This window comes from Amphiura filiformis, chromosome 1 (assembly GCF_039555335.1).
Source record: "Amphiura filiformis chromosome 1, Afil_fr2py, whole genome shotgun sequence".
Taxonomy (NCBI): Eukaryota; Metazoa; Echinodermata; class Ophiuroidea; order Amphilepidida; family Amphiuridae; genus Amphiura; species Amphiura filiformis.
The window spans coordinates 22,965,849-22,979,672 of record NC_092628.1 but is presented as its reverse complement, the minus strand read 5'-3'; the positions used below and the strand labels follow the sequence as shown (position 1 = coordinate 22,979,672).

Genomic DNA, 13,824 nt, shown 5'->3' with positions numbered 1-13,824 from the left:
CCAAAAAGTGAATTTTTCAACTTCGAGGGCGCTTTCAAGTGTACAATTTTGCTCTTAGCTCTTGGGTCGAGAAATAAGAAATTGAGAATTCTTATTTCCATGCCCCATTACAAAGCCTGTAATTTGGAGATCTTTGTCAATTTGTACAATTTGAAGAAGAAAAGAAAAAAGAAGACAGGAGAAGGAAAAAAAAAGCAGAATTGGTGAATTCCCAAGAAGTACATGTAATAGTAGCGGCCAATATTTTTTCAATTTAAACAAATTGCATATATTGCATATAGTGCTTTAAGTTTCACCTACTTTTCCCTGAGGTTTAAGGCAGATGCTGCTATCAAAATAGTCCAGTCTCTACTATCTCTGGATCTGTATACAGATAGTGTGTAATCTATATTCAAAACTCAGCGGTAGGAGTTCCCACTTTCCTGTCTCCGCTATTACAAGTTTCAATGTGCTAAACCGCTGCAATGTCCGAGATTCTACCAAAGTGTTTAACTTAAGAACCACTGAATTAATGGTACTAACACTAGGCATGTTAGTACCTAGCTATATATTGATTCCGTGTATCATGTTGAATTTAAAAATTGTCATGGAAATAAAAGTGAATAAAATTTTAATAATTGTGTAATTTTTAGAGCAGTTATCGCTACGCTAGTGCACGTAAGGTGCACACTGAATGCGTTAAGCTGGCCGAGATGTAATGCGATATTTTCCCACACATACAGCAACAAGTCTCATTATCAACATGAAAGAAAGAACACCTTGGTGTGCCACTGATGACCAGCTGAACCAATAGGAACTCATCGCTAGGCGACCATCTTGGATTTCAAGTTGAAAACTCATCAAAGATAGGCTTTGGGTTTGACAGTTCAGTGAAATGTAGACGGGGCTGGACTTGAGCCGCTGAAGATGCAACATGCACTTTTCCCGTATATGATATGCAGATTATGCACAGACAGAAATAATTAACATGCCGTGTATAACAGAACTCAAAGTGTAGGGATATTTTAGCCACAAGGTCAAGCAGCAGAGAAGATAACATAAACTTCACACAATGCATTTCTTTAATTTCAGTTTTCTGTACTGATTTGCTATCTATAGTGCGACCAAAATGTACCTTAATGAACAGAGCCCATCAAGATCTTGCAAAATGTGTTTATTTCTTGACTATCGCCCCACATTTAGCCAGTATATTCTCAACATGAAAACAAAGTATGTACAAAGTATAGGAGTGTCATTTGCTGTAATGAGGTGATGCATCATGTTGCAAAGGATTCTGGGAAGGGTAAGATATCTTCTCTGGTGGGACAGACATCTCTAGAAACTCATTACCTGCATTACAATACCTCTGAGCTTCTATGATTGGTTAATAACGTGATATAATCATCTGATTAACCAATCAAAATAGAGCTTTTAGATATCTTTGCAATGTTAATGTTAATCCACTTCAGTCCTACTGACCTTTCTTACCATATCTCTGATTGGCTCTTTACATGATATATCACTCTTTGTAACCAACCAAAATAGCTCTTATAGGCTGATAATTCAGCCCGTAGTGCACATGAGGTTAAGTTACCTGTATAAGTTTGTGCCCAAACCAAAACTTGTTCACAATTTACGTATTATGAAATACACACTGACTGACTATAAGATATATTTTTATACCATGCTAATGTTAGTCTTATCAATTTTAATGTTTGCTACGAGTCGGTTAACCTTTCAAACAGATCTTGTGTGATCAAAACATTATTAGTCGCAGTCAAGATCAAGAACAAGCTCCAGTTTTTTGACATTACTGTTTTAGGCAGATAAATCGCAAGCTATAGAGAAACATACAAGCCTTCAGCTGTGATGTGAGCAGCCAATCTGAATAGATTCACAAATTTGAGTGCAACATCCGCTGTGTTGTAGTAATTGCCAACAATCAAATGCGAACATCAAATTAAGGATTTGTGCATGCTAAATTTCACAGGTGCCCTCAGTCGTTTTTTGTTTTGTATTTCTTGGTTATAAACAAACTTGCCTTGCTGCTGTTGTTGAGTAGATACTCTAAATAAGGGATTAATAGTCACAACGATTTTGCTTTTTGCTATTTTAAATGTGAGGTGTATTTTGTAATTGTAAATTGAGTCTTAAGTTGAGGCAAACCGGTTTTCATTTCTGCATGCAGCATTAATGCCGCCCAAATATGGTAAATGTGTGTATCTGATATTTATTTGACTCAATATTACTTCCCTTTGCCTTTTTCAATGACTCTGACATGGTAAAAGGGTATAACTTGTGAAGGCAATAAGAGGAAGGTGCTTTCTTTTTGCCATTCTGTAACATACAGTTAACACTCTCCACACGGGTGTTGTCTGCAGACGACAAATTTCAAAAAAATTTGGAAAATTCTAAAATTTCAGAATTGTAAACTTTCATTGCCATATTTGGAATCAGCATGCAAAATGCACAAAATGAGTACAAACAAGCCTAGTATTGGTTCAGTAATTTTTGAGATAGCTCTTGATATTTTGAGAAAATGTCTCTAAACTTGGGACTTTTTATGTTGAAACCTATGCTTAACATGTAGAATATTAACCAACCTATCACAAAAGATGCTAACATTAGTTTAATCTCTTTGTATGGTAGCCTACAACCTTTTCCCACAAGAATAAAAATAAGCGCAGTGATTTATAGTGCGCTACGCACAGGCACAATGCCTAGACGTTGATCCACAAGCCTCAGCACACTTTACAGGTTGTCGCTGACCACTTCAGCCCACATCATTCCATAAACCATTAAACAACAACACAGGGACTTGTAGCTAAGAAACGCACACCCTAGACATTCCACAATAGACCTTCGCAGCCAGGATCAGCTCCAGAGTTTCGTACGGGTTACAACGAGAAACCTATATGAATAGAAAATTGGAATTGAAAAATTAACCTCAACCATGGCAAAAAGAAATACATGTAGAAGATATACCCGTTTATCATATTAGGGCCAAATTATATGACAGGGTACTTTATGTTGAAAATCCCAGTAAACATATTGCAGCACAATAGAATACAAAAGAATTGAAGACTCCTTTTGTCTGTATCTCAAAATCTGTTTCGGCGACACAATTTTGCTTGATAGCGTCTGCCATTACAATTATTGCCTGTATCGGTTAAGCTCAGTGTAGACACTTTAGTAATCTTACTTATTGCACTTTGTATAGTTCCTGAGTGAAAATAAAGCATAAAAGCAATTGCCTTCTGCATCTGTACTATGCATTCCATATATATAAATGCTGTTTTGAAAGTTGGCAAAGCTTCAGGAGTCAGCATAACCTCAAATGAAGGCAAAATCTTGTGCGCTGTTAAATTTGTGTTTAAGCAATAGTGTCTTGACATCACATTAGATATGTTTTCAACAAAATATAGCAAATAGAATCATCATTATGTATATCTTCTCTGAAAATACAATCTATGACATGCCCTGTGAAGTCAGTTTTGAGACCCAGTAAGATGCAGAGTCAGATCAGGTTAGCTCGAGATACTCTAGCTAAAATACATGTTTACATTTACTATTTTACATTATCTTGCTGTATTTCAGCTAGAGCGCCATATGTAGCGCTTCCGGTTTTTTTTCGAGAACAATACTGTTACATAAGACGAAGAAGAAACCCGCCCTGGAGCCCGCCCTACTCATTATTTCATTGTACTTATTGCCATTTGCCTCAACACATTACGTAATCAACACAAAGCTTTTGTGAGGACTAGTGAGTGGATAAGAAATTACAGCGGAGGATACGAACGACACACCGATTTTTAGTTGTCAATCATGAATTACCGCAACGTTTTAGTATTTTACTGCATGGCATTCAGCAAGCACCATGACAAAGTATGCCGTATTTTTTCAAAGATTATCTCATATGAAGTAAGCTGAATGCGATCTGTACTTTTGTAACATTCCGATCACTTTTGATCACCTATTATCGACGAATTTGCTTGAAAACACGCGAGTTCATGTTGTGTAAACATAATTAGCATGGACACAAATGAAATTACGATGCAATACAATGCAATTTGAATGCGCAGCAGATCTATAGAAATAACGTGGCTCACTTTTAGGTAGAATTAGACTACAACTGGATCAGGTGGAGTTATCCAAGCATCAAAATAATATAAAAGTTCCTTTGGGCCATTTTGGCCATTGGCCTGAAGATTTTTAGGGCCCTCGCAAACTATTTTTAAGGGTCCACTGGAACCACAGTGCCTCTGTACAAGACCACAACTTTACAACAAGTTTCCAATATATCTATAATTGTGTTGGTGTTCTTTCATCAGAAGCTGCTATATACTGGCTTCAGACTTTTTTCAATGTCCACAAAACTTTTTTTTCCATGTTTCGCCCAGCCCAGTTTAGCCTGAAGATTTATGTTATCCTGTATATGTATCAGACTGTAGACAGGAAGGCTGAACTTGATACAAGCTTTTGTATTTCCCTCATGGCTTGTAAAATAGTGGATGGCTGCACAGCAATCATGATGGCCAGCCTACAACATTCACTATGATACATCCTGATTTATTTGCAAGTGTCTTACCCAAAGTTCTCATGTTACTCAAGTTCTTTTAGCGCATCGTAGAAAAATATAAGGTGGGGTTTTCATAGAAAAATTGAGCCATAGTCTATATATCTACCTCGACTCCTCGAGTCACCGGCACTAGCTTTGAAGTTCAGCGTGTGCTTCGTTGGCTTAGCATGATTTCTTGCGTGTACATATGCGTCACGTTGAAAAGTATGTACACACACCAAGTAACGCTAAGCTAACGCAGAACACACTGACTGTAATTCTAGTGCCGGTGACTCAAGGTAGATATATGGACTATAGCTTAACTCATTCTGCTAATTATAGTTTACCCGTACAATGCTGATCCTGGTTGTGATGAATATATCTAGCTGTAGGCTTATTAGGGTTCTGCACCTGGAATGGTTTTTATATGGTGTGTCTTGAACCAATATGTTCAGCAGAAAACTGGAGTACACAGAGAAAAAGGTGGGAAGATGGGTATATGGATTGGCATTCATGTTCAGTTCAATACCAGGAATCGAACCTGTGCAGCAGCGGTGAGAGGCAACTTGGTATGACGATTGGATATGGTGGCCTGATGTGCTGTATAGTTTTGTCATTGTGTCATGTTATTTGCATATTTATGAATCGGGTCCCCGCTAGATGGGAGCGTTCACTATATTCAGGAATAAATACTGAACAGGTAGAATCATTGAAAAGGTACATTTTATTTTTCTAAACCTGTCTCTTCTTACACTTTCTTTTTTAGTTTCTTTTCTTTAGCTTGTGATTTTCCGTTTCCATGTTATTTATTTATTTAACCTCGTTCCCATTATTTTCTAAATATGTTCTTTCGTACATTTCCCTTTAGCTTCTTTGTTTATTTGCTGCTTGTGATTTCCCGTTTCCATGTTTTTTATTTAATTCTGTTCTCATTATTTTAGCTTCTTTTTTCTTACATTTCCTGATTAGTTTCTTTCCTTCTTTTTTCGTTTCCGTTTCATTTAGTTACTTTAACCCGTTGGCCTATTACTCGTACTTTTTTGTCCTCATTTTAATTTTCTTTTTCTTTATAGTACGCTTCATGTTGTTTGTGCAACAAACATCTTTTTCCCGTATTTATTACGTCCTCTCATAAGCGTGTCTCTTGGACGTGTTCACCCGTTATCATAATCCGTGACCCGTCCATGTACCTTTTTGTCCTTTATTTTTCCTTCTTTCCGTATTATCATGTCCACTGGTCTCTGGCTACTTGGTCGCGTGGCTCTGCGCCGTTCTGTGACCATTGGCGTAGTCGCGCATTACGCATACGGCGCTGCCGCCAGCTGCAGGACGCGTAGGCTGACAACCGATTTTCATTAAAAAAAAACCAGTTTTACCCATATTTTCACTGTTTTGCAGCCAATTCTTGACCGTTTTCAACCAAATAAAGTTTAAACACGTGCCTGTATATTCATCGATCTCCCGTATGAATTTGGCGACATTTGGATCGAAACTGACGGAGCCTTTATAGTGATACATACATAGATACATAGATGGATACATAGATACATACAACATTCCCCTATTTATAGTAAGATTAATGATCTTATTTGCATATTTTGCATATATTTTCATTAAATCACTCTGATAACTGATCGACTTCAAACTTGGTATTGTGATAGTATACGTGCCATGATGTGCTGCATAGTTTACTATTGGATTTTGTGTCACTTTTTCCATTAAGTTGATTGACCCATCAGTGAAAGCCAAAGATTAATTGCCCTGTTTTAATGCACAATGAGGCAGAACTTGTAATGAATCAGTGGCCTGTAAAATACACAGGACAGTTTAATAGCCTACCCATTGATAGTCATGATTCTGTTACATGCATTCATTAGTGGTATTAGGACATCAGAATGATCAGATCAACAAGTACTTGGAGAGTTTTATATTGCTTTTCAGGCATTATCAATTATATAATCTGTACAATAATAAGTTTGTTGATTGATTCTGGGAAGGAATGTTGATCTAGTTTTGGTAAAGTGGCAAAAAACACACAAACATGGAAACAAATAAAAAGATACAGAGAGTCCTTTTGGCCTCATCAAGATAGTAGCATCCATGTGTGATATTCTCGTGATCAAAGGCAATGTATCTGTAGGATGCAGTCACATGCATTCATTAGTGGTATTAGGACATCAAAATGATCAGATCAACAAGTACTTGGATAGTCTAGTTGATTGATTCTTGGAAGGAATGTAGATCTACTTTTGTAAAGTGGCAAAAACACACAAACAAACAAATGAAAGATACAGTGACAGACAGATAGACAGACATAGTCGGTTTGGCTTCATCGAGACAGTAGCATCCGCATGTGACATATGCATGATCAAAGGCAGTGTATCTGTAGGACGCAGTCACTTCTTGCCTCATCACGTGCTACAGGCGTACCACCTTTGATCGTATGCGTGTATCACAGGCGGACGCTACTGTCTTGAGAAAGCCAAGTGGACTATAGATGAGGTGACCTCAATGTTTATCAACAAAGGCAAGGGACTGGTATATCTTTATGCTTGTATGAACCCCATGCAACCACTACACTGTTCAATTGCCTTATTGTGATGAGGCGGGAGTTTTAAAAACGCGAGCCCTGAACAAAATATGATGCGCATGCATACTGCCAGGCAAAAACAATGGAAATTGTGATGGTGCATGCGCATACTATCAGGCATTGACGTCAGAAGTCAACTCATCTATATAACATTCAATTAGCTTTTCCAACAAGTCCATGTTGTATGCTCCTTTTGCAAAACAGGTTTGATCAGTTTCTCATATTATTGCTTTGCCTCGAGTTTGGTAGTGATGCAGGTGCGTATAATTTTTGCTGGTCACAGTATCAAATGTGTGTTAACCTAATCCCGTAGAACGTATACACACTCGGACAAGTGGTTTGTCGGCATGATTGCAGAACAACCGTGGAAAAACTCACTACATCATTACGAAACTTGAGGTGAAACGTTATGTAGCGTTAGGATAACTCTACTGCTGATGGGGTTAATCACTGGTTCATGGCTGCTCGGATTAATGGATAAAAAAAGTCAATGCACACTTAAAAATTTACAAATGACAAAACTTGTGAATAGTATACGGGTAGAGAGACTGGAAAACAGGAAAGTGTAGCACATAGTTGTATGGACTTTGACAGGTATAGAATCATTTAAAGCAAAGAGTTCTTTTGAGAAGGCTAAATGCATTTTCAATGTTGGAAAAAGAATCACTGCACAATAAAATGGATATTTTATAAAACAGGTGACTTGGGTAGCGGTGACATAGTCAATGGGATGCTCATGTACGTAACACTTAGAAAAATGACAAGTCACACACCCGGGGGAGGGACTTAAAGATTGGTTTGGGCAAGGGTGTGCTGCTGAGAATTTGAAAGTGGACCCATTCATATACTAATTTTCCAAGAAATTGGGATCCATCTCTATATCAAAAGTAATAAAAAGTTTTTACAACTTTTCACCAAATTCTTTGCAGTAATTTACTAGTTACACAAAAGATTTTTTAATTGAACAGTGCTGGTATTATTAAGAGAGTTTTGTTTCAAGTGGTAACATTGCTACTGGATATTTGTGTAAAATTAAAGCACAGTTTTGTCACATTAAAAAGTTAATTTTTGTGATATGAATATTTTCTTTGCAGAAGACAATAGACTAGGATCTCAACATGCTCATCTACAAGGACACAGTTCTTTTAAGAACTGGCTTTGCATGTTGGGCTGTTCTGAGAAATCTATATGCATACATGTACAATGTAGGCTATATGATATACTTATATGATATGCATACTGGCATACTTCTTTAACCTATAATGACCATTGAAAGTGTTGGGTACAAAAACTCATATTCCACAACTTGAGGTCAACTTTTGAACCACAACAGGTAATGGGGGTTCATGAGCTGAGCCTTTGGAGATGAGGTCATTTATCTTTGGATCTTACCTCAAAATTGATTTTTTAGCAATAAACGACTCCTCTTGCATGATTGCATCACTAATTAATTTGATTCAATCAAAGGTCGTGGAACTTTTGATGAAATTATCAAATATGTACATTTACAGTTTAATTTTAATTTTTAATTGCTATAAAAAGATAAAAAACACCTGGCTTCGCATGGCGGGCTGTTCTGAGAAATCTATATGCATACAATGTATATGATATTATGATATAATGCATACTGGCAAATGTAATAATTATTCATTGAGCAAAAGATATTTCATCAATTTATTGAGAGCAAAGATCCAGTATTTTTAGATAAAATACCACTGATGTATGTTAACAAATTTAGCATCAAAATTAAAAGTGTTTATAAATTCCCGCCATTCCTGCTTGTGACCAACAAATATATAAATTCTATTAACATTGAATTGTCTTATTTTATAATGTTTCAGATATAGGCTATTATAACTATATTATTGGTTAATTTTCCATATACATTTTCATATGCATTTATTTTTGAACACCCTACATCTGTTTAACTTTAGCCTCAAGTGAAAAAGACAAGACTTTTGTTTTATATTATGTGGCGGTCAAAATATAATCACAGGGCAACTATTTTGTATAAATCATACCGTTTTATTCTGTATGTCTTCTTCAATCTTGGACCTGCTTCTCCTGAGGGTGTCGGGGGCATCACCATTGCAAGAAAATTGCATTAAAGGGTTTGCCAAGGTTTGCCTGGTGTTTACACGGGCGAAATGTAGACAACCAAGAGGCCAGTGACATGAGGGAGAGCATCGGCACAGGAAACTTGTGAGTTCCATAATGAGCTGCCTTCTGGCATTTTTGGATTGATGCAGCTGGAAAATAGCTGCCTTGTAACATAACTTATATGTAACTTAAAATGCAGATTATGAAATTGCAACATGGGATAAGGACATTTTTGTATAATGTGTGTAAACCGGAGAAATAAAGGCAGTGGCGGTGACCAGAATTTCTTTCGGGGAGGGGGGACAAAGTGAAATTCAGGAGGGCAAAATCAACAAAATTGAGCAAAATTGCTGCAAAAAGTAGAATTTTGGGGTTTTAAACTGGGGTCAAATGTTCTAACGGGAGGGGGTGAATTTGACCCCATGCCCCCCTTTTGGCACTGCCACTGAGTAAGGGTAGCTTTATGCATATGTGCACAAAAGTTGAGTTTGTTTAGCTAATTGGCTGCCTTTTAGTAATTTTGTTCTTATCTAACACAAATAATAGCTGCCTTGTGTGATTCCAACTTATGTGACTATGTCAGTGAGAAATTTTAAAATGTTCTACATAGAAATGGAATAGGAATGAAAATCACAAGTGACACAATCATATACAGGAAAACAACAAAAATCCCAGGGGGTCACTCCCATTGTGGCCTGTACACCATCCGCGATAATCAACTTTTGAAAAGCACCCTAAACAAGGATTTAACCCTTGGCTAAAAGCGACACCCTAAACAGGGATTTCATCCCTAACATCAAATTTCATACCCTAAATTTCATTTCAGCGTATTTAGAAATTGCAATTTTGCTACCCTTTTTTTTCTTTTTTTCATGTTTTTGACACCCTAAACGCGATTCGTGCGTATCGTGCCTACCCACGAAAACGACTCTTTTTACGCGTTTTCATTATCTCGGATGGTGTACAGGCTACAATGGGAGTGACCCCCCGGGCAAAAAATACTTTGTAATATAAGCAACTGTTGTTATAATACCCCTAACTGCCCCAGAACCTCTGAAAATTACATCTCTTCTTTATACCATACCTATATCTTTAACCGCCCAGAGCCTCTGAAGTCTCAGAAATGCATGTTTATGGGCAACGTAAATGGAGGATCCTGCGCGTCGTGGTACTTTAATGCACAAAACCGTCCCAGGAGTTCGGGATAAAATCTTATGTAGTTTTCAATTTTCCCCGACACTTAAATATGTATGAGAGACGATCTTAAATGCACTTTCAATCACCACATTGATGCAACATGTTGGTCAAGCGATGAATGACCGCCCGGACACACATGGTTGTATAACGTAAGTCATGGTCAGTCACAAATTGCCCGCTCACTTGCCATTAAACTTAACCACGGTGCCACATTGCGTCAGCAAAGATAGGGTATTGTCCAGTGTTCATGTCTCTTGTAATTATGCATGGGTAATGGAACATGAAGGATTTACCGATCCAGTCAGCGCAGGTGCCTCTGTACGACTGTTGAATCCCTCGGCAGATTAAACTACTTTCTTATTATTGTGTAGTTGCATTAAAGCAGTGAGTGGCCTCTTGACCAGGCCAGTGGAGGAAAAAGGTCAAAATGTGTCTCAGGTTGATGTGTTCTGAGAGATGACACCTTTTAGGCTTGATATTACTGAAGCAATGAGTTGAGAACTTTATGGTGCTTTTATTTAGCAGAAATCCTGTTTTTAAGCAAAAGAAAAAAAACCCGAAAACAATTATTACATTGATGGAACAGGCTGATAGGTAGGACAGGTAGGATAGGTAGGTCATGAGATTTTAAAATATTTTACGCATTGTTTTCCCCAAAACATTGTGTGATTTTGTATGCATTTTCAAAATGCACCCAAAGTGGAAAATTTGGGAGCTTTTCTGAATCCGAAATTATTTTCCTTTAAAAATATAGGAGAGGTTTGGTTACACCAATATAAATTCATTTTATGCACTGAAATGAAAATAAACAATGAAATAAATATGCAAAGTATTCACAAAGTTTGTTTGGATCAGATTTCAGAGCCTTTTGATCTGGTACTTATAACATCTTATGATATCTGATGTCTTGTAATACCTTATAATGCATTAAAATGAGTGTAGCATCAGAAAGAGAAGATGCTTGAATTGCAAAATATAGCAAGAAACCTCTTTTTGACATCCAAAAATGCATAATGTAAACTTGCAAGGCCTCTACAGTTAACAGTATCACAATTATAGGTTTACAAGTCTTATTTTGAAATGATTGTTTGGATAAACCTAAGGGCCCATTTAAACAAGCCCATTTGCAGATAAATTAGATACATTCTACAAATCACACATGAGCAAACAAACTTAATCGCATCTTTACGAAAAGAAAGCTCTCAATTTCAAAGAATACTCTCAATTTTGAAGAAACACTTGAAATTTGAAGTGTATTTTTCCTATACTGCAGGCTACATTAATATTACAGATTTGAGTTGGGTAGATGTTATGTTTGCTTGCTAAACTATATATATAGTCACTAGGTCATTGAACTTTTTGACTATTGTTAGTGTTATATTTATCGCTACCAACTAAGGTGAAATAAATGAGTTGAAATTGATGTTTCATTTTGTTGATGATTTGCGATATATTTGTATATTGTATCTCTAATTGTTGATCTATTCTTGGTTTTTATTTGATATTTCCAGGTGCCCTTGCTCAAGCTACAACCGACACCTTTACCACAGAACTACCAGGAGGGTAAGTTAATAAACATATTTTACTCATTTAATTCAATGTTTTACATTTTTACACAGAAAAATAGTTTGAACAGTTGTTTTTAAGTTCAAAAAAGTTGTTTAATGCATGGCTGTTCAGTTCATCCATTAAGGTTAGCAACTATTTTAAACTGTTGCGATTTGGTAGTTCACAGCATCTTGCATTGATCAATTCATAACGAGTGTAGAAGAATTCAAATATCACAGATATACTTTTGTAGGTCCTGTGGTTCTTGAGTTAAATGTTGTAAAGAGGGCTAAAACAACAACACTTTTGTAGAACGTATAATTCGTTAACAATAAAAAATCAAGCAAGATTTCAAAGTATATGATTTGTAGAATGAACTTTCTCAAAACATCAAAGTGTTATATTTCAATACTATATTGATTAAGGCCAAGTAAAAATAAAACATGTTTCACGTCCGGGTTTTTGAAAAAAAAGGAGGAGGAGGGGCTTTTTATTTTCTATTTTTATCATAAAATTGGTGTAAATACCCATACTTAGAGCTGTTTTAGCGTATATATAATAATGCCTGGAAAAAGGAGGAGGCCCTTTTTTATTTGTTGTTCTGAGAGTTACACCCCCTCCAATGATCACAAAACCTTCCTAAAATGTTTCTTGTATCTTAACAAGGCTATAGAAAGCATTCAAACTTCCTAGACATATTTTTTAAAAAGTTATAACTGAATTTCAAAAAATAAAAATATATTGAGGAAACCTCAAAAAGGAAGCGGAGGGGACGTGAAACATGTTTATTTTTTTATTTTGCCTAATAGATAATGAAAACATTCTATGTCTGTCAACATTATGTAATCATGTGCTGTTGGTATTGGGCTACCCTCTTGTTGGCAGGCCTAACTATGTAGCATGTTCATTTGAAGTTTATAATAATTTTTTCATAAAGACATAATGTACAATATCGTTGAATTTCAACTATTTTTATTTTTTACTCAAACTGATGAAAATAATATTATTAGTACTCACTGTCACTCAAAGGTTTCCTGTCCATTTGAGTCGAAATAGTGAAGTAAAATGTAAGAAAACTTATTGACGATCTTTGCTGTTTAATATGCAGTTCTAAGGGCCTATCTTTAGACAATAATTCAAAATTGTTTTGTTTTCGTAACACAATAATTCAAAATTATTTTGTTTTCGTACAAGCACAATGTATTTGGCTGATACAAATTAGGTGTAAGTTGTGACATGTGTAAACAGCACAAATATGCCTAAAAATCAGTAGGTAAAAAAAATAACCAAATATATTTTAAGAGATCATACATTATAGCTTTAATGTGAGTGAACTTGTGAGTCTGTGTGCAGTGACAAAGTCTTCATGCCGATGACATTTCAGCGGTGTTTTGTTACTTCATAATTGGTCTTTCACCTTGTTTGTGTTAAGGTGTTTTAGTTTTGCTTAAATTGCTTAGACTCTGACTGTTAGGATACATGGGACAGTAATACCTGCTACTCCCCATAAGCAACTGTCCCAGCTTGGTTTCCCCTATTGTGGTCCTCCGTAAGAACTAATTTCACTCTCTATAGCACAGAATTAACCCTCGTCACGCTGATATCAAGTTTGGTCAGCAGGTGGGGATATTTTCATAAAAAAAAAAAAATCAAAAAAAAAATCAAGATTTTATATTCTCTTGACCATACTTGAAAATCCCTTTAAATGAGTACAAATAGGCTAAGTATTGGTGCATGAGTTCTTGATATAGACTTTGGGATATTGTGGTGAATTTGAGCAATTTGTGGGCTCCAGCCAAGTGGCATCTATTAGGAGCGTGCTGAGTACTTAATAAGTTTGGAAATGATACCG

General features: G+C 36.3%; 1 protein-coding gene across 1 annotated transcript in view; it reads left to right on the top strand.

Moving 5' to 3' along the window:
- The window catches only part of LOC140171645 (inactive tyrosine-protein kinase transmembrane receptor ROR1-like), a 462,163-nt gene that overhangs the window by 368,963 nt on the left and 79,376 nt on the right, over positions 1–13,824 (top strand). Inside the window, 1 exon segment of the mRNA XM_072194972.1 lies at positions 11,936–11,987. Coding sequence (XP_072051073.1) covers positions 11,936–11,987 — 52 coding nt within the window.